This window comes from Amyelois transitella, chromosome 11 (genome assembly GCF_032362555.1).
Source record: "Amyelois transitella isolate CPQ chromosome 11, ilAmyTran1.1, whole genome shotgun sequence".
Classification (NCBI taxonomy): domain Eukaryota; kingdom Metazoa; phylum Arthropoda; class Insecta; order Lepidoptera; family Pyralidae; genus Amyelois; species Amyelois transitella.
In genome coordinates, this window is record NC_083514.1 from 4,862,734 (window position 1) to 4,883,017 (window position 20,284).

General features: G+C 35.0%; 4 protein-coding genes across 4 annotated transcripts; 2 read left to right on the top strand and 2 right to left on the bottom strand.

The window, feature by feature from the left end:
* The first annotated feature begins 763 nt into the window (after positions 1-763).
* Positions 764-9,067, top strand: LOC106135011 (WASH complex subunit 5). The gene is made up of 11 exons (XM_013335169.2): positions 764-1,013; positions 1,715-1,817; positions 2,233-2,424; positions 2,830-3,041; positions 3,910-5,327; positions 5,402-5,673; positions 6,174-6,301; positions 6,571-6,966; positions 7,057-7,280; positions 8,608-8,758; positions 8,869-9,067. Exons 1-11 carry the CDS (start codon positions 892-894, stop codon positions 9,008-9,010), a joined length of 3,360 nt encoding a protein of 1,119 aa, XP_013190623.2. The 5' UTR covers positions 764-891; the 3' UTR covers positions 9,011-9,067.
* Positions 9,068-9,101: 34 nt separating this feature from the next.
* LOC106135012 (leukocyte receptor cluster member 1 homolog) lies at positions 9,102-11,134 on the bottom strand. The gene is made up of 2 exons (XM_013335170.2): positions 10,972-11,134; positions 9,102-9,969 (listed from the first exon to the last, which is right to left on the bottom strand). The coding sequence occupies exons 1-2, from the start codon at positions 10,992-10,994 to the stop codon at positions 9,102-9,104; spliced, it is 891 nt and encodes a 296-aa protein (XP_013190624.2). The 5' UTR covers positions 10,995-11,134.
* Positions 11,135-11,625: 491 nt separating this feature from the next.
* LOC106135013 (putative leucine-rich repeat-containing protein DDB_G0290503) lies at positions 11,626-20,016 on the top strand. The gene is made up of 5 exons (XM_013335171.2): positions 11,626-14,107; positions 14,191-14,366; positions 14,825-15,038; positions 15,552-15,692; positions 17,637-20,016. Exons 1-5 carry the CDS (start codon positions 11,891-11,893, stop codon positions 17,784-17,786), a joined length of 2,898 nt encoding a protein of 965 aa, XP_013190625.2. The 5' UTR covers positions 11,626-11,890; the 3' UTR covers positions 17,787-20,016.
* LOC106135015 (uncharacterized) lies at positions 15,777-17,260 on the bottom strand. Its single transcript, XM_013335176.2, has 3 exons — positions 17,120-17,260; positions 16,610-16,789; positions 15,777-16,255 (listed from the first exon to the last, which is right to left on the bottom strand). The coding sequence occupies exons 1-3, from the start codon at positions 17,216-17,218 to the stop codon at positions 15,812-15,814; spliced, it is 723 nt and encodes a 240-aa protein (XP_013190630.2). The 5' UTR covers positions 17,219-17,260; the 3' UTR covers positions 15,777-15,811.
* Positions 20,017-20,284: the final 268 nt, after the last annotated feature.

Below are 20,284 nucleotides of genomic sequence, written 5' to 3' on the forward strand. Positions count from 1 at the left end.
TAGCTGTGATGCTAAAGGATGCTATTGATATTTTCGATACTATTGCTGCTGGCAATTGCAACTAGCTATCGTAAGGTCAAAACTATCGATAGTATTGTACCAAACATAGCTATCGTTAATAGCTGTTTGAGTTAGACATTGACATTAAGGACTACTTTGTTGATCAAATGAAATCAAATGATCAAAAGAAAAATGCTCTCCCTATGATTTTTCATGAGGTTTTTGTTTGATGATGTGAACGTGGAAATAATGCAAAATTTTCTTTCTTTTCGTTTAGCGGACTTTCGATGATTCTGCCAATGTCATGGTTTGAAGAAACACGAAGTTACGACGGTTTTACGATTTGAAAAAAGGTTAACAAATTTACAAACACAACAAGTAGGTATTGTTAGTAAAAGAGAAGATATGTTAATGATAATAATTTGTAGTGAGTGTGTACGGTATGTAAGTTTTGTAGAACAAGAGGGCACATAAGTACAGATTTCGGGAGGCAGGAAAAAAATGCGGGGAAGTCTGATAGAAATAGTAATGGGTACTATTGTCTTAGGTTATTTTTAGTTAGAAACGCTGTAATAATATAAAACAAACAGGCGAGGCCAACAGAAATAAATTAATTAATGTTTAAATTTAAATAAGAAAAGTTAGTCGGAATTTTGTAACGAAGATGGACCATAAGTTTGGGGCTAATACAAGTTCATTGGACCTTCGTTGGTCCAAGGTTATGTCAACGTTAAACTGTCACAACGTTCATTGTTTGTAAACTAGGTTTCAATTGTTTAAGTGTCAAATCCAAGTCAAATCTGTCAAATAAACACCAAAAAGTAAACTTTAATTTTCTAAGATTATCAACAAATTAAAATTATTAATTAATATTGCAGAGCAGAATTTAAAATGAGGGCTTTTATGGCAGAAGACAATCTATGTGCTCAAAATCTTTTAAAACTTGTATCGCATGGTAATGCTATAGTTGCTGAAATATTGAGACTAAAAGACCACAAGCCACAAGTATATTTGTAAGTGTCAACAGATTATACTATTAATTTACTAGTAATTACGATAATGGAATTAGTTAAGATACTTATATTATTAAAAGGTTAATTTTGTAACTTGTGATTGTGTGTTTGTCTCATACATGCATAAATAACACCTCTTTCATGGAGGGGTAGGCAGAGACCACATCTTTCCACTTGCCACGATCCCTGCTTACCTTTTCGCTTCCCACTTCCCGCGTCTGTATGTATGATACATACATACATACATATGTATGATTATATCTTTAAAAGTAGGTACATAACGGATTTTGATGCAGTTTTTTAATAGATAGTGATTCAAAAGGAATGTTAATGTGTATAAATGCTACCCGTGCAAAGCCGGGGCGGGTCGCTAGTCTTTGGAAATACTGAACTGATTATGAAAATGTGACGACATTTTCATGCCACAGGTCACAAAAAAAAACAAAATCAACAATGCTATCAGTCAAAACCAAAAAAAAGTCTAAAATCGCGCAAGCAAAGATTTCACTGTTTGGAGCATATATACAACCTTCGACAAGACATCATTGGAGTCTAGCCTGGCAGAAGATCTTCTCTTTGGTGGTGGTCACCCCCGAATCATCGCTCCCGCTACAAAAATATTTAGTTATTTACAAAAATATTTTTATAAAGTAAAGATTTTTAAAGCAGTAGTTTAATTACAATACTTGTGACTTTTACAGATTAGATACAAAAGAACTTCAACATAAGTATTTGGAGGTTATAATGGACTTTGGTTACTTTAAGATCTCAGATGTACAAGAAAAGAAGATTAGTATGAATACAGTAAGACAACTTCATATTATCATGGATGTGACTTAAAATTCTGTTAATTGGTAGTAATATTACATAGAGTTCAAGATTTTTATTTTGATTGTTTGTAAGGGCTTCAGTAATATTGAACCAAACATGAGTAGTAGTTATAATTAGATTTAAGTTATGTGACGTCAATAAGTGATACCTTGTATCCAATTTTGAAAATAAATCTATTCTATTCTATTCTATTCTTTCACCAGTTCATAATTCCAGGAGTTAAAGGTTATATGTATCCACTATAGTTGAAGCTAAGGTTGGCCATTAGTTATAAAATGAGATTTTATTATATTATTATCGCACTCCTCATAGACAGTATGAGTAGTTTAAATAATAGTATAAATTACAAAATAAAATATCTATTAAAAAAATTTAAATTATTTTTCAGAAACTTCAAGACTTGGATGATGACCTCAAAGAGAAACATCTGGATTTGATCACAAGATTTTATTTATTGTTTGAAAATATTTATCAATATATTATGGATTTAATCTCCTTCACTGAACAGTTAAATGACGGTGCTTTTATCCAACAGAGTATTGAAACTGTAATGAGAGATGTTGAGGGTAAACAGCTGTTGGTATGTCTTGTAAAATTATTAGGCATTTTATAATAAACTAATTGATTAAACACATTAATAGATAAAGCTAGATAAAGCTCATAGTAAAAACATAACTGAAAAGGCTAATTCAGGTGGTTCAGTTGATATTAAAATCAATTGAAATTAAAATAGTGATAGGTTGCTAGCCCATCACCAAAACTCACAAGTTTATAAGACACACTAGTTAGTAAGAACATTTTTGAGAAGAGCAATTTGCTCTTTATTTATTATTATTTTCTCTAAGAATGACTTTTACAATGTGTCTTCAGTAGCAGACAAGTATCATATTACATTTGTGATAATTTCTAATGGAAAAATTAATTTCAGTTTTTTTCTCTAAAACCTACTCTTTCTGTGTTCATACAAAATCAAAAGCTTTTTTAGTGTGAATCTCTGTATTTGTATGGAGCAATGCTGTTGCTATGTGATCTTTTCATACCTGGACCAGTAAGAGAAAGACTGATGGTAGCATTCTATAGATATAGCACTACTCAGTCCCAGACAAATATTGATGATGTCTGTAAGCTGTTGAGAGACACGGGTTACGATCAGCAACTTTCAAAGAAACCTGCAGATTATCCTGTAGAATTTTTCAGGTAGGCATGTGTATTTTTTTTAGATTGTAGAAATAATTTACTCATTTTTTGTGCCTTTAAAATTCTCTGTCATTGAAATTTCGTAATTATGTTCAGTAAGTACTGTTTGTTTCAAAGGATATCATGTAACTGATACATAAAATGCTGTGAAGCAAGACTTGTAATCCCTGTATTTTTATACTACATGTAACTGCCGGTTCTGGTATTATTTTGAGATCAGTATTGGTAAAACCAAATATTTGTATCAAAATAATTCACTAAAAAATTAATTTTCCTTAATTTTTAAATGGAAGTTTATTTGTCATCATTCACGAAATTGCGCTATTTTTGGTTTCAGCAAGGCAAAGTTTATCTTGCCTGACTGAAAAAAATAATGCATATTTTGAGCATAACACAAAATATATATTTTTTTCTCATTTAGTATTTTGTGATGTTAATGTACAGTGGGCCAAATAGAAAAGTATACCACCACAGGTTTTGATTTGTCTATTCTACCTATATCGTACACCAATATCAACGTTATTACGAAGACCTGAGGTAGCTAGTAATTTTTTCCTGCGGCCCACTGTACACGTATCTCACATGGGCAGATATACCTATGTTTATACAGAACTAGAGGCCGCCCGCGACTTCGTACGCATGGAAACCCTATCAATCCCGCGGGAACTCTGGGATAAAAAGTAGCCTATGTGTTATTCTGGGTCTTCAGCTACCTACATACCAAATTTCATGGTAATCGGTTCATTAGTTTTTGCGTGAAAGAGTAACAAACATCCATACAAACTTTCGCCTTTATAATAGTAGTAGGATATCTAATCTGCATTTTCTATAAGGACTGATAAAATATAATAGTATTGTTTTTTTTTAGCCGGATAAATATTCGTTCAGAATTTATCGATAAAATAATTGGAAAATTGAGATCAGAAGATATTTACAATCAATTATCAGTATATACTTTCCCTGAACATCAACCATCTGCATTAGCAACGCAAGCTAGTATGTTAGTTGTATGTTTGTTTTTTGCCCCACATTATTTGCATAGTGATACATCAAAAATGAGGGAAATTGTTGATAAATTTTTCCCTAGTAATTGGATCATACCTATTTATATGGGAGTGACCTTAAACATAATAGATTTTTGGGAAAATTTTAAGGCCGCTAAGTCTGCACTAAGTAACACATGTAACAACAAAAGTGTTAAAGAAGTATTTGCTAAGAGAGGAGATTCTGTGCCAATATTAACAGAGAAAACTCACAGACTGTTAAAAGAGGGCACCCTAAATGAAGACTATGTATTGGACCATATAAATAAAATATTGAACTTACTCTTGAACTCCAACTTAGTGGTCAGGTGGTTATTGTTGCACAATTCTGATGTTATATTTTTTGACAACAGTAAAAGGGGAAAACAGTTAAAAGACATTGTAATGAAAGAATCAAATTACGATCCACTGAAATTGCTTGAGTTACTCATTAGCACTGCAGAACTAGAGTTAAAAGTGAGAGAAATTTTAACAACTCTTTTAGAAAACAGAAATCAGTCGTGGAGCTTAAACAAGTCCGTGGCTTTGGTAGCTGTGAATAATTTATCAGAATTATTTTCTGGAAATACTTCATTTACTAAGGTTCAAGGAAATGAACAGTTAAAACTTTGGTTTGATAACATAGCTAAACAGATAGCTTCCCTGACTGAGAATATAACTACGAAATCAATAAAAAAAATAACCCAATTAATACAAGCACTTGACGAGGTTGAAGAATTCCATGGTATTAAAGGCACATCAACAGTTTTGCAGTATCTTACTGAAGGTAAAGAGGCATTAAAAAATGTGGTGAGAGCAGCAACTTTGAAAGAAGATTCTTTGGTGACATTGGAAACTATTGCTGATGTGAGTTATGCTTGGTGTACTATTGATTATTACACCGTGTATATGCAAAACAGTATCAAGGAAAATCCAGCTGTCACCAGCAGGTTGCGCGCATTGTTTCTCAAATTGGCCAGCGCTATGGAGATACCGCTGCTCAGGATAAATCAAGCTGGAAGTCAAGATCTGGTATCCGTTTCGCAATACTATAGCAGTGAATTGATCAAATACATACAAAGAGTGCTGCAAATAATTCCTGAGATGGTATTCAATATAGTCGAAAAAATAATAGAGCTTCAGACATGGACTATTAAAGAAGTACCAACAAGATTAGAAAAAGAAAAACTAAGAGAATATGCACAACTTGAACACAGAATGGAGGTCGCCAAACTTACCCATTCCGCTTCCACTTTTACAACAGGTATGTAGCTACATTATTTGGAAGAAATTTTATAGAATAATAGCTATAATCAAATTTACGCATATTTTTAATAGGAATACTGGACATGAGGTCTACACTTGTCGGGATAATCAGAGTAGATCCAGCGGAATTGCTTGAAGAAGGGTTACTAAAGGAGTTAGATCGCCATATAAGTAAGAAGTTTAGTGAATTCCTTGAACCTCAGACAAAGAAGTCAACTGCTTCATCCAGTAATTTGTTGCCGCGTTTACAAAAGCTAGTAGACAGCATGAATGGTTATAAAAGATCACTGGAATATATTCAAGACTATATAAATATACATGGTTTAAGAATATGGCAAAAGCAGGTTGGTATAAATTTATTTTTCTTTACTATCTAATTACAATAACTTGCACAATTTAGTTCTACTCGCACTCGATCATGGGATGAGACGGCGTGGATGTGTGGGTGGGCCCATGTGGAACCACACCTAATGCACCTCTTGATTTGCCTAATATTTTATTCTGCTGCCCCCAAAAGAGAAGAGTGTGCATGAGAAGGCCTAGAAGGATGTACCTTGATCAAACGACGCCTGGCAAAAGGTCAAGGTCAGGTCAAGAGTACCCGAAATCGCCGAGCATGCATATGAAGAGAGTTATGAATGTAGATAAAGCGAAAGAAGTAGGCAGGGATCATAGCAAGTGAAAAGATATAATCTCTGCCTGCCCCTGTGGGAAAAAGGCGTGATTTTGTGTATTTATCCCCCAAGATATGGAATTCCCTCCCTGCGTATGTGTTCCCCATACCTAAAGAGATAAGCGAATAGGCATTATATATATACTTAAAGCATTATGTTTGTATTCACAGGTTTCAGCGATTATTCAAGAGAGTGTTGATAAAGAAATAAGTTTACGCAAAGGAGTGACACTTTACAGTCCCTCTGCTGGTTTTATGGGGAGCCTGGCGAGGCAAGTCGCGCAGCTCATCGATGCGAGGTACTCGGATATATCGGTATTTCTTAACTTCCTCCTGGCGTTAGTCCCAGTTACAACATCACGTCTCTGAAAAGAAGACGTTTGACTTTGTTCCTTGATTGGGTGAGTCAGCGACCATCAACGATCTAATCTTGTCAAAAAACTTTGCAAAAAGTTGCGGACCCATATTTGATCATGTTTATTTCTTAACATCAGATATTATAAAAGAAAATTTCCCCGAGGACTAGGGTGTTATTTTTTTAAATAAATAAATAGCCTATTTATTGCAGGACCTGTATGTACATCAGCATATGTGCTGCCTGGTTTGATGTAAAAAGCCATAATGAAGTTGTTAATACAAAAACGTTTGCTAAATTGAATGAAGCCATTGGAGTTGTAGGTCTTCATGGTTTGGATAAATTGTACGCGCATATGATAAAGAATCAGTTGCAAGGGGTTCAACACATTCTAAGAAACAGCCATGACAAAATTTCTACTAATGTTAATGAACCCAAAGACATCGAACAAATTGTTATAAAAAATCAAAAACTATTGAATCAATTAGTGGAAGTGTTAATACTAATTGGTAGTTTGCAAATTCTAAGAAAACATATATCATATCAATTAAATTCAACTTGCAAATTTGACTCTGCACATTTGGAGGCTTCTCTAACTACTTTTAATGAGTATGTATGCTTATTGATTACTTATTATACGAAGATATATTACTGAGTTTGATTGTATAAAATTTGGTAACCAAAAATATGTGTCCCCAGTTCAGTCCTACAGGAAATAAGATCTGCCACTGACGATAAATCAAAGGTGTCTACTAAGATGTTAAGAAACTTGGAACAATATCTAGACAGATGTGGAATATATGAGCCGTACGAGAAAATGTATCTCAAGCCTACACAAGAATTCCTGAACATCAACATGGGACGAATACTTGCAATTATTTTAATATCCCAGTTATCAAAACTGCAACTTTGTTATACCACAGGTAGAAATAGAATTTAACCTCTTTTTGTAATTTTCATGCATTTTCTATGGACATGTCACAAGTGAAATACTACCATTCGAGAGATATCCTATCTCTGGAGAATCTGCTGATAAGACAGGCTATGCCATGCAAAGTTAACATTTAGTAAACAGCTTTATGTAAGGTGTTCCCAAAAAGTTATGAATTATTCAAAAGACGGCGGGTAAAAAGAGGATCCCTTTTTATCGCATAACTCTTTCATCCTAATTTAATTTTCATACATATACGTCACGTCTGTATCCTTTGCAGGGTAGACAGAGCCAGCAGTCTTGAAAGACTGACAGGCCACGTTCAGCTGTTAGGCTTAGTGCTAGAATTGAGATGCAAATAGTGACAGGTTGCTAGCCATCGCCTATAAGTAGAATATCAAGTTATAAGCCTATACCTTAGTCCCTTTTTACGACATCCACGGGAAAGAGATGGAGTGGTCTTATTCTTTTAAGTTGGTGCCGGGAACTACACGACACTTTTTTTAATAATTATAATTATAGTTTAGGCAAATAATGCATTGAGTCTTAAGGCATGATGTCATAATGAATTAATCATAATATTTATTCCTGATTTCTATGTAAAATCTAAGCTTTCACATTATTTTATTATAATTATCAAAGTGCTTCATTTTAATTTAATTTTTTTAGCAATAGCTTGTAAATAGGCAAGTTTAGAAGAGAATTAATTTCTGTTGTTAATATTTTTTTAATGTGATTGTGTTTGTCCATGGATTTCTTCTTTTTAATAATTCCTGAAATCTAGTTAAAAAACTAAATGAGGGAAAGTGAAAAAATCAGAAGAATGAAATATCTAATGTGACGGTAGGTTTGTTAGGTTAATTTTGACCACCGCAAAGCGGGGCAAACAAAGCTTTCACTTCTAAAATGTAGGTTAGAGTAGGTTTTAAAAACAGGGTTTTATGACGGTAGCCCCCTGCAATAAAAAATATTTATGCTTCAAAAAGTTATGCGAATTATTATTATGATAAGTAAAAGTAGCCATCCTACTACTATTATAAAGGCGAAAGTTTGTATGGATGTATGGATGTTTGTTACTCTTTCACGCAAAAACTACTGAACCGATTACCATGAAATTTGGTATGTAGGTAGCTGAAGACCCAGAATAACACATAGGCTACTTTTTATCCCAGAGTTCCCGCGGGATTGATAGGGTTTCCATGCGGACGAAGTCGCGGGCGGCCTCTAGTGTTTTATAATGACAAAACATCATAGATGCATTCACTTTTTATTACTTACACATGAATTATTATCATCACTTAAGTATGTGTCATTTTCAGGTGATTTAATATCAAAGAAAGTTGGAGAGAACCTCGATGGATATCCATTGCTTGTAGGAATCTACACTGTTTTATGTCAAACAAAACTGGATAATATCAACATATTTGTTGATTTTCTCTGTAGCTACACTCGCTCCATTATACTCACAAAGTAAGAAATTTTATTTTTTAGTTTTAATACTTTTTACTGAAATATATTTTTAGAAGTAAAGACATCTTAAATTAATGATTAATTATTTAAACTATGCTATCTTTTTTCAGGTCTAAATTATCTGAAGTCTCAAATGAGGGCATGTTTATTGTCAGAATACTTGAATTGTTTTGTGAAACTTTTAATTATTCTTTTGATAGTCTTGAAGATAAGCTCCCACTTGTGTTATTGGCTAATCCACAAATAAAGTGACACATTTTTAATAATTAGATTGCATACATTTAAAAATATATCACTTATCAAAATAAACTACTTAGCTGATTATTTAAAAATGCCTGCCACCCTACCTATTATAATTTTGTCTAGCTAGTTCTGGATTAAATTGAGAGTTGTATTTTGGTTTGACCTTGCTTACAGGAGGATCTATGTAATCAGATTCAGTTTTTCCAGCCAGTCCACTAAGAAACAATTCAGTTTTATGTTTTTCTTGTTGCTCTCTCTTGAGCCGAGCTTCTCTTAATTTTTGTAACTTTGTTTCTTTTTCATCATTTAAGTCTTTCTTATGTTTTTTATTCATTTGATTAGTTTTTGAACAGGAATATATTGCACTTACTTTTTTCTTATCATTTTTTATCTCTCCTTCCAGTTTACAAATTTTTTTAAAGTTATTTATAGGATCAAGGCGTTGTTTGGCCTTCCACCCAACTTCTCCATATTTTTCATCAAGTTCCTTTTGTTTTGGTTTACCATCTTGATCTCTGAGTACTAACATATCATAAGTTTCTCTAACTTGTTTAGACATGGAAGATCGTGCTTCAGGTAAAACCTCATACCAGTTCTTTTTCTTGAGGGCTTCATTTGTATCTTGCCCAAGATAAGTTAAATAACCAATCTTCTTTTCATATTCTTCTAATTTTTCTTTGATTTCTTTATCATGGTCTTTATTGGTAGTATGAACTGCATGTTCAACATCTGCAAACAGATTAACATGTTCTTTGTGTGAGACTTCCCCTTGATCAAGTTTATCTTCCACTGCTTTATCTGTAGCACCACATTGTAACAGGTGCTGCCTGCTTTTCTGTTTAAGCAGATTTAGCCTAGCTTCACGATCTGCATTTTCAATTCTCAATTTTTCTTGCCTCTCCTTTTCGGCAGCTTCAGCTTCATCTTTTCTAACACGGGCAATATTCTCTTTGGTTCTTACATGCCATCTGAAAAAAGCAAACCCCATAAATATATAATTAAAGATGCATTCACTTATCAAATGTAGTGAAAAGATTTATGAAATCCTCAAACAAACTAAACTATCCCTAGAATAATTTGACCTAGCCAGTGGTATAATTATACCACTATATATATACTATTATATTATTATTAATTGCATTTTCAATGCAATCTCAGATATAGCAAATAGATACATTCATCTAGTAGGTATAATCTTCCATTCCATGCTAGTCTGTAAGGTATGAAAAAACAAAGTGTGTGCCAGGTGCTTCCTTTCCCATATAGATTGTAAAAGTCAATCAAAGGAAAGGCCCATAAACTCGTGATTCTTCTAACTAGGCAATTTTATTCCACTAGCGAGTGTGTGTCTATCAACCTTCATTCCAACTGAACCTCGGAAGGATCTCCATGCTATGACGATGGGACGGTGGACGATGGGCTAGCGACCTGACGTGGTCTGTTTATTTCCGAGACTGTTCTGTTTACCCCGTAAGGAATAAAGACTTATGTTATGTATGTACCTATTTCGAAAGAGTTTGTATTCAATATTGATCTATGATTATACATTTTATATTTGCTCACATATATTTGTTGGGTGAAATTGAGTGTCCGTATAAGGAACAGCGTGATAAGGGAATGTTGTGATGTGAAAGATGTAGTTACAGGAATAGAAAAGGGTATGTTGAGATGGTTCGGTCATGTGGAGAGGATGAATGAAAACAGGTTGACTAAGCAGATATACATGGAGGGTGTGGAGGGAAAGATCGGAGTAGGAAGACCTAGACGAACGTATCTTGATCAAATTAAGGACGTCCTGGTAAAGGGTCAGGTCAAAAGTACCCGAAACCGCCGAGCTTGCATGAAGAGAGTTATGAATGTGGATGAAGCGAAGGAAATATGCAGAGATCGTGGCAAGTGGAAAGAGGTAGTCTCTGCCTACCCCTCCGGGAAAGAGGCGTGATTTTATGTATGTATGTATATTTGCTCACCTCTTCTTTGGTAAGATGTTCATTTCTAGAGAATGTAATCGATAATTTGTCGACACAGATTTGCTCTGTTTATTTTTGGTTTATTGAATCGGAAAACAAAATCACAAGTAATATTTTAAATAGGTACCTATATATACGTAATGAATGTTTATGACAGATGATATGTAGAACCACAGATATTAATACCATCGTCTCGGCACCCAGTATCATATCTCTATTTAGTTTATGCCCAGTATGACTTCATACCCTTTGGTGTAGAGATTTGGTTCGTGGGGCAGGAGCGCAAGGCGCTCAGCAAACGGCTGAGAGAGGCAACAGGTGACGGGTTTGTAGTTTAGTAATTTTACTTTTTTTTAATTAGGCAGATTGAAGGTACGGATTAGTTCTATTCTAAAGTGCCGGGACACATACGGCACATTATGTTTATGAAAACATCTTTAATCCCGCCCTTTAGTCGGACCGAGGTCGTCTGAGGCAGTCTTGATTGAGCTAATGCCTGTATTTAATCTCAGTCTCCCAAGTCTTAACTTTGACACGCTGCCATGCATCTAAAGCATTTGTCCCATTTAAATTTCTATGCTTTTTAACTTGTCTTCATTTTTTTTACTACATATCTGTAGCTGTACTGTAATTTCGTTTATAGTCTGTGGTAAATTGTGATGGACGCGAACGCAGTAGCCATCAAGTCAAGTTGATAAATTCTATTCCAAAAATTCTTGAGGGGGATAAATTGTGAATGGAAATTTTAGTAATATCTAACCTGAGTGAAGTTACAATTTGTTTAATTTAAGTAAGACAAGTTAACGCAAAAAATGTATTTGTCAGCTAGAAATCGTTTGAAGTAAGTGTTTGATGGACGTAGGTTATTTTGTGGTTTAAAAAGAAACATTATAAATTCTTTTACTCTAAATAATCAAATATGGAATCTGTTGAAGAGACGCTTGTTCACAGCCCTTCAGTGGAAGGTGCTAAATCTAAACCAAATGATGAAACATCCGATTCGAAAACAGACCCAGAAGTATGTCAAAAATCAAATGGCCTTTCCGATAACTCTGATACATCGCAACAACAGAACTTGGAAAATAACGTTGAAAAACCGGTCGAATGCTCGTCTGCCTCTGCTCCAGGTCCAAATTTTTCTGAAAGTGAATCAATTGAAATGTTAACTGCCTCAAAAGGTTTAGAATCATCAAAATCTGAATCAAAACAGCAGACTTCTATAGATTCTAATGTTATAGAGGAACAGCTAGTGGATAATACTTTTATATATGCTGACCCAGTCAACACTGAAGTCAGTATTTGTTCCCAACCGGGTGATAGTAAAATAACATCTGTTAAAGAAATAAATGATAACCAAAATGAACAATTAATTAATAATGACAATGTTAAATTTGAAACTGAGATCTTAGTGGAAACAAATGACAATGATGTGAATGAGCTTGATTTGAATAATGAAATAGGTGAAGTGGGTCCACAGGAATCTGCTAGTAATATTCTAACAGAACTTGGTCAAAATCTGGAATTGAGTGAAGCCTTGCGTTCATCTGACAATGCTGAAAATGGGGAAAATAACAACCATTCCATGGGGCAAGAAGTATTCAATAAAGAAGAGTTATTAGACATTTTAGAAGGCAATGATGTTTCACATACTGATCCTATGCGAGGTGTTGCCTATGAGATAGAAATCAAACATAACAATCCTGATGGGAAATCAGAAGTTCAGCTAGCTTTAGAGCAACTGTCACGTCTTAAAAAGCCAAAAAATCGTAGAATTAAACGTACAGAAGTTACTCCTAGAAAAAGGAATTCAAATATAAAAACAGAAATGGATCATAATGTTATTGATACCAATAAAGACACTGTGAAATCAAAACAAGAGGGCGTAGTGAAATTTAAGAAATCAGAAAATAAAGAAAAGCCTAAAAAAGAACCTAAAAATGAGACCAGCATAGTAAACAGTTTGGTTCAAGATTGGGATGATGATGAACCTGTAGATGATGATACAAACAACCAAGACAACAAAGACATTATTATTTCAGTTGGAACTGAGCAGCATGTGGAAACACAGGAATCAGTAGTGAGTCAGGATGTAGCAGCACGAACATCAGTAGATTCTGTAGTAAGTGATGGCACTGCACCTAGTAAGTCCCATGATGATGGTCAACCCCAGAGAAGATTAGGTAGAGTCATCAAGAAGAAAGTTATATATGATCCAGATAATCCCGACACTTTTACTAAAAGCAAACCTACTATTAAAAAAGAACCACAAATTGAAGAACCTCTACAAAAGAAGGGCAAAATTGAACAAAGGCCAAAGTCAAAATCTCCTATTGCAAAGCTGCAGTGGAAGAAGCCACAACCAAAAAATAATAAACAAAATAAAAGATTGTCAGAAGTTGATAAGTTATTGATGGATGAAGGCGCTGTAAATATGATATATCAACTTACTCCAGAAGCCCCTAAGGGTAAGAAAAATATGAGAACCAAAGCAGAATTTATTAAAAAATTACAAAGTTCTACCCCTGAGACTAAAGAAATGAAATTCAGAGAAAGGAAAATTAAATTAGAAGAAGGAGAAGCAAAGAAGATAATTGGAGGCAAGCAGAGGTCGTCTTTGAGTAGCTCAGTTAAGTCTCCGTCAGTTTGTGAAGACTTTGAGACTCACAGTGCTGATGACTCCATCATTTATCGGAGACACTCATCCAGTTCTTATTCAAGTGCATGCATGAGCCCGAGACGGTTAAGTGATGTAGAAGGAAGTGGAACTCAAAACAAATCTGCACCAAAGGAATTGGTTGTCGATACTGAGCATGCCCATACTGATATAAGTGGCAATTTATCTACAGATGTATTTGTACCAGAAGAGGAAAAGAGCGAAAATATCTCCATGGATATAATTAACAAAGATGATTGCTTATCTTTAAAAGAAAAGTTGAACTCCAAGTTGTCTCTTGCATTAAACAAACGAAAACTTGACAGTTCCAAAATTGGCAAACCAACAAAGCAAAGAAAAGTATCTAAATTAAACCAAGTGGTTTCAGAAAATGCAACATATACATATTTATCAGTTTCGTATGAGCTACCCTTTGTAGCTGAAATACTTATTCGCAAGACAGGGTCCAAATGTGATATTAGGGTATGTTGGTTTTTATTTGTATTAATGGAAAAATAATATTTTCTATCAGTATATAATAGTATAATTCAATGTTATAATTTCAGATGTTTAAAGAACTGTATCATGCATTAGAGGAGATTGATTCAAGGAAAGACATATCAGTGTCATTGCTGATGTCGGAGAGTGGGGCTCTGTGTTCAGAATTAGATTTAAGTTCATTGGTCAATGATAATGTCGAAGAACGAACCAATTTTGCATATGAATATGCAGAAGCAATAAGGTAAAAATATTAAAATCTTCAAAAAACATTCTTATTTAAATCATATCATGCCATTATTACATTTAATTCTGTTTTGAAGTAGAGGGTAACTTAACTTCTAGTTTAGTATGGAAAGGAATGTGTTTTTAAACTTTCTATAATACCTGCAATACCTATGGTTAGCAGTAGTGAAATTCACTACTATTTGTACACAATAAATATTTGTTTTATATAAAGTTTATATATAAACATCCTTACTCTGGTACTCTCTCTCAGCTTGGAATGCACCTTTTATAAAGATTCTTGATTCTTGAACCTTTGCTGAGGACCCATCCATGTTGGATCATGGCAAAAGTTTCACTAGATGTATGTGCCTATTACTTATTGTTACTTAGTCGTCTTTTACCACATCCGTGGGAAGTGATAGTGTGGTCCTATTCTTTAGTAAACTGGACCAACAGAGTTGTTTTGTTCGTCAGGTTGGTCCTATTCGCGATGGTGCAACACAGCAAGCTGCTATGCACGGGCGTGTGGGGCCCGTGTCGCGGCGTGTCGCTGGCGCTTTTGGCGCTGAGCGACGTGTCTCTGGCGGCGGAGGATGCTACTTTCGCGCTAGCCTCAAACGCCGAGCAGCCAGTGTTGCCAGGCGTAATGCTGCTGTCCTCGCCGTGGCAGTCCCTGCCACAGACTTTGGTGAGTTTTACATACGTGAGTAGTAGTGAGTCACGTTTATATCCCGGGGTAGACAGAGCTAACAGACTTGAATAATCCAGGTTCCACTATATAGCTTTATGATAGAATTAAGATTCAAATAGTTACAGGTTGCTAGCCCACCGCCTACAAGAGAAATTAAGTAACTTAAGTTTTAACCTGGCATAGTGAGCTGTAACAACATATCTTACAACGCCACTTTTGACCACTTTAGGATCATGGCCATAGGTGCACCTCTGGCTTCTCACTTGCGTCGAACTCACGGATTGTGTACTCACCGTTTTAGAAAGAATTCCAGATAAACGAGGACGCTACCGTGACTAACGCTAGAATGATGATACTAGGTACATTATTTTTATGGCTTTAGCTTATAAATCAGAATAATAATCTGGATGCAAAGGGATAAACTACATAGAACCGCATAGTATTTTTCTCACGAGGCTATCGTTATATCCAGGCCCGACTACAGCCAACGGTAACTGTCGCTGTTTTCAGGTCAACGACCTGGTGATATTCGGGAGCTGCCTGAGCGCGCGCGAGGCGGCGCGCGGCGGGCTGGTGTCGCGCGTGCTGCTGCCGGGCCGCCGCGCGGACGTGCGCGCCGCCGTCACGGCTCTGACGCGCGCGCCGCACAAGGTAACATACACACACCTATTCGACGACCTATGGGTAGTCAATAAATATGTTTAGAAAGGCTGTCTGAAATAATGTAGGTAAAAATATAATTTGCAATCCATTATTTTATTAGTGTTTTATTAATATTCTTCGTAACTATAATAATCGTCAACTCGCCTACAATAAGCTCGCCAGCCTTTACCACGATACAACAGCTCCGTAATAATATTGTGTGTGACTCCGCCATCGTGAACACATATGTGATGTTTGGGACATAAACAGGACTGATACAGCGAATTAAGGTTTAAATTGACGTTTCCACAAAACTCATCCGTCTTACACAGCGGTAGAGACGTACACTGATATTGTTCAGTGATTTCGTTGTCGTCTGCGCTTAGCTTTAATCCCCAGTAATTGGAGTTTGGACATCGGCATTTGAAGATGATTTTGGGCGGCGCTAGTTGTATGTTCTTGTGGTGCGACTCCTCGATTTCGTCAGGATCCATTCGGTCATATAGTGATTCGACTGTTAGTGGTGTGTCGTTGAGCGAACATTCAGGCCAATCGGTTACAGGTTTGCAGAACTGTTAAAAATAATATGAAATATATCTATTTTAGTCACAACAAGTATAGACCTTTGTTAATTTTGTATTGTATTGAATACTACACTTTACGTGGAGGAAATGTAGTTTACACAAGCGATGATGAATTTTTGTTCTCATCAAAAGCTGTAATAATTTTGGTCCATTGCATGATTCTCACAGGAGTAAGCGCCAGAGGAGTGTTCGATATGCGAAAGTTTCCGATAATAAATATTTTTTACCCGTTCTTTATCTACTCTTTTTTTCTTGAGGGCGTACACTATCGAAACTTTAATATATAAGTTTGGCACATGGTGCGCTATAATTAAAAAAATGTGTATAAATATACAAAATTACTTGAAAATAAGCGCGGTTGTTGATCTCTATGAGCCGGTCGGGCTCGGCGCGCGCGTCGCAGCGCTCGCGGCGCCGGCAGCCACACAGGCGCACGAGCGCCGGCGCGCGCCAGTAGCGCAGCAGCAGCGCCGAGCACGCCTGCAGAGCCGAACACAGCGGCAAGCTTCGCTCGCTCTCCTCCTAATGCATACAATCCATAGTTTAAAACTTTTCATAATAACGTAGTTCTAGCCGTTGATACTAGGCTACACCTAAGATTAGCCATTGCTGCACCTAGTTTTAGCTGTAATGCATTTGTCGTATACACTTAGGTTTAGCCGGGTCCAACCCGGTCTACACCTAGGTGTATTTGCACTTTGGGGTTAAGACATACACATTTCGGTCTTATCTTAGTTTCATCCAGTACCTACTTCAACAATACGATTAATTTAAATGAACAACGTCATCAACTCCCCTCATTTCATAGCAAAGTGTTTTTAACTAGTTAAATATCTAAAGTTGTGAACTTACTAAGGCGTAGTAATATAACACAGGATCGTCGTTTTCGTTACCGGCTCTTGCATACACACACAATGTACTAACAAATAAAATTTTAAAGACCCACATCATAGTTTGTTCACTGAACTAACCATCAATCGGTCTGAATTTGTTTATAGGTCACAACCCTAATAGATAAGCTTAACCTTGCCTTGCAATACTGTTATTGTATTTTTGTACCAGTTTGTTGGTCATTAAACATTAAATAAACAACAACAGTAAATTTTCGGTAAGCATGGTCGTTTATGGAAAACAGGATCCCTAAAGTTTCAATTGTAATAAGTAGAGGAAAATCATTAGAAAATTTGAGTTAATATATTTTACGAAATCCATATCTGTTTTCAATCTAAGTCAGCCGACATTAGCTTATTGTATGATTTTTTTTATCGCTCTATAAATGTATATGACAAAGCCGATCTCGTTTTATTGAGCCATACACCCATTTTTGTCCCACAGAAAACAACTAAAACCTCATGTAATGTTGTTTCAGAATATTTTGCTGAAGAAACGCTTGTTGAACCTTAAGAATGTGTGCAGCAATACATTCCTTTCCTGCCTAATCAAGGAGAGGGACTTGATCATAAACTATTGGACTTCTGACGAGGGGCAAGAGTTACTACGCGCGACCATTACCGCCTAAGTAGAGTAAGACATATTTGTTGATAGAACCTAGGCTACGATGACTTGATAAGTCATAACTTTATATTCACCCTCTATTCGATAGAGTATGTGGAGATAAAATAATAAACATCTCTTCTCTTTATTGACTGGTTTCTGGGTTCAATGTGCAAGTAGGATAATATTAGATTAATTAACATGTATTTTGGGTATATAATGTGTAATAAATAAACTTCCCTACTTTACTGATCGGTAAAAAGGAATGTTTTGAGTGTGCGCACAATACAAACCGTAGCGTTGAATTATAGCAAAAATTTGACCTTTTGACTATGATATGTGGCAATAAGGCGGAACATTCCTTAGACGTTATTATTTATTATATATTATTTTTACAAATTTGTTTTGTCTTTATGGTTCTTTCAGGTATGTTCAATATAACTGCAATACAAAGCTCATTAATTATTAGTATTGTGCGCTGTAAAAAGACTGCCGTTCTTTTTACAATTTTGATTCACACGCTGCAGAAAATATATACAAAATTACAATAGTATTTTGTTGTGTTAAGTGATTCATCTTTTAATATAAGTGACGTTAAAAAAACTTATATGAATTATTAAAGTTGTTAATACTACAACACCCAAAATTAGAAATAATAGAAGTGCTGTCTGTTAATTATTTTTACATAAAGACTATTTGAATTGAGTAAATATACAAAAAAAAATGTAGCGTAAATCTGATTTATCTTTTCCACTAAACAAATAATGACAGATGAATAAAACATAGTTTTCCATAATTTTACCATCTCATGTTTTGTAAAATGCTTGTTTTTGTGTGAATTTTTTTTTCTAATTAACAATTCTTTCAAATATATATTTATTCAGTATCCATTTTTATCTATTGAAATATTTTTACTCAATTTATAGAGACTTTGTGTAATAGTAACACAACACTGTTGTTATGCATCAGTTGTTGTTACATTTTAGTCATAGAACATTATTTTATGTTACAGATTAAATTGTTTATGCGTTTGTTTTAGATGTTTATGAGTTTATAATGTCGATTAATGAATTTCGATTAATAGCCAAAGTTCTGAAGTGCTTTGATTAAATCTTTTGAAGACTGGTTAATATCGTGCGTTTTAAGTGGGGCTGGAAAGCCGAAAGTTTACATATCCTTTCGTTAAATGCTGAGACCGCCGGAAGATGTTTCGATACAACCAAACGACGTAAATATTGTTTCTGGCATCTTGCATCATCATCAATCATATTGGTATAATGTATTATCTCATTTTTTATGTAATAACAATATTCAAAAGAGTATAAATTATGAACTATCTTGGTTTGTGCATAAATTAAATCTCATATCTCAATCCCGAATAACCACAATATCTTTGTAATCCTGTCTTAGACTTATTTAGATTTTATTCCTTCAGTTTAGTTATTTACATGTAAGTGTAGCAATAATTTATTTCATTCTATTTCTTAGTTAAAAAATAAAGTGCCTTTAATACGATTTCCGTATTTATTTGTTTACGTATATTAAAAAAGTATACACTCTAACGTGTAGCTATTTACAATTACACACATACAATAAATAATCGTTACACAGAATCAATATGACTCGTTGAAATTTTGAGTGTGATCGTGACTGTTAAGGAAAACTGAAAAATTTAATGTAATTATTAAGATTTATGTTACATGAAGGCTAGGCTGGTTTTACATGACGCCGTTGAGACGCGTCGTTGGCCAGCGCGTTCCATCGGCGCGCTTGTCCGGCGGCGCGCTGTGTAACAAGTGTCGCGGTTTGGTGTAAAGTAGTAGTAGTAAGCAGCGCCGACGACGGCACGCGTCTCACGACCAGCGCGTTTAAACTGCGTCACTTTGCAACTGGGCTATTATCTGGTGTTAATCCACGCGCGAGTGTGGTCAGCGCTGGAACAAGCGCGTGACTCTGAAACCAGCCGTAGTGTGTCTGTGGTGTTTTGTAGCATTTCAGCAGTCGGTAAAATATATTTTTCTAAAGATGAAATGTGTAAAAAAGAAAACAAATATTTAGGTAGATATCTATTAAGTATATGCTTCAACGATTTTATGTTGCAACTCCTGAATATGCTACGAAATATCCTTAATGCAAAGATGTAGGTCCTGTTTTTGTTTTTCTTTACATACAAAAACATTATAATAAAATATGAGGCGCATATTATGTGAATAAACATGATTAATTTGTGTCTAATTAAATGATCGACCTTAAAATATTATTTTTTTATTCACCATTAAAAAATCAACACCACCGAAACTATATGGAGCTCGGCGATAAAATCAAATTTGATGCCCCAATTAGTTGCCAAGATTCTTAGCCTATCGTTATTGATTGATCAATTATTTTCATTTACGTTGTTGTATTATTAAATTTAAATCTAAAGTAACCTAAGTGTTTACTTCTCATTTCTTATATGGCTATATATGGCTGGTGGTCTTGACAGACAAATACACCTAGCATGATAGGCTACATCCTCGAACA

Coding starts and splice junctions, on each gene's coding strand:
- LOC106135015 (XM_013335176.2), bottom strand. CDS start 17,218: ATGATGTGGGTCTTTAAAATTTTATTTGTTAGTACATTGTGTGTGTAT. Junction 16,790..17,119: donor TGTTATATTACTACGCCTTA/GTAAGTTCACAA, acceptor TGTATGCATTAG/GAGGAGAGCGAGCGAAGCTT. Junction 16,256..16,609: donor ACAACCGCGCTTATTTTCAA/GTAATTTTGTAT, acceptor TATTTTTAACAG/TTCTGCAAACCTGTAACCGA.
- LOC106135011 (XM_013335169.2), top strand. CDS start 892: ATGAGGGCTTTTATGGCAGAAGACAATCTATGTGCTCAAAATCTTTTA. Junction 5,328..5,401: donor CGCTTCCACTTTTACAACAG/GTATGTAGCTAC, acceptor TATTTTTAATAG/GAATACTGGACATGAGGTCT. Junction 6,302..6,570: donor GCGCAGCTCATCGATGCGAG/GTACTCGGATAT, acceptor TATTTATTGCAG/GACCTGTATGTACATCAGCA.
- LOC106135013 (XM_013335171.2), top strand. CDS start 11,891: ATGGAATCTGTTGAAGAGACGCTTGTTCACAGCCCTTCAGTGGAAGGT. Junction 14,367..14,824: donor GAATATGCAGAAGCAATAAG/GTAAAAATATTA, acceptor TTTGTTCGTCAG/GTTGGTCCTATTCGCGATGG. Junction 15,039..15,551: donor AGTCCCTGCCACAGACTTTG/GTGAGTTTTACA, acceptor CGCTGTTTTCAG/GTCAACGACCTGGTGATATT.
- LOC106135012 (XM_013335170.2), bottom strand. CDS start 10,994: ATGAACATCTTACCAAAGAAGAG. Junction 9,970..10,971: donor AACATCTTACCAAAGAAGAG/GTGAGCAAATAT, acceptor TGCTTTTTTCAG/ATGGCATGTAAGAACCAAAG.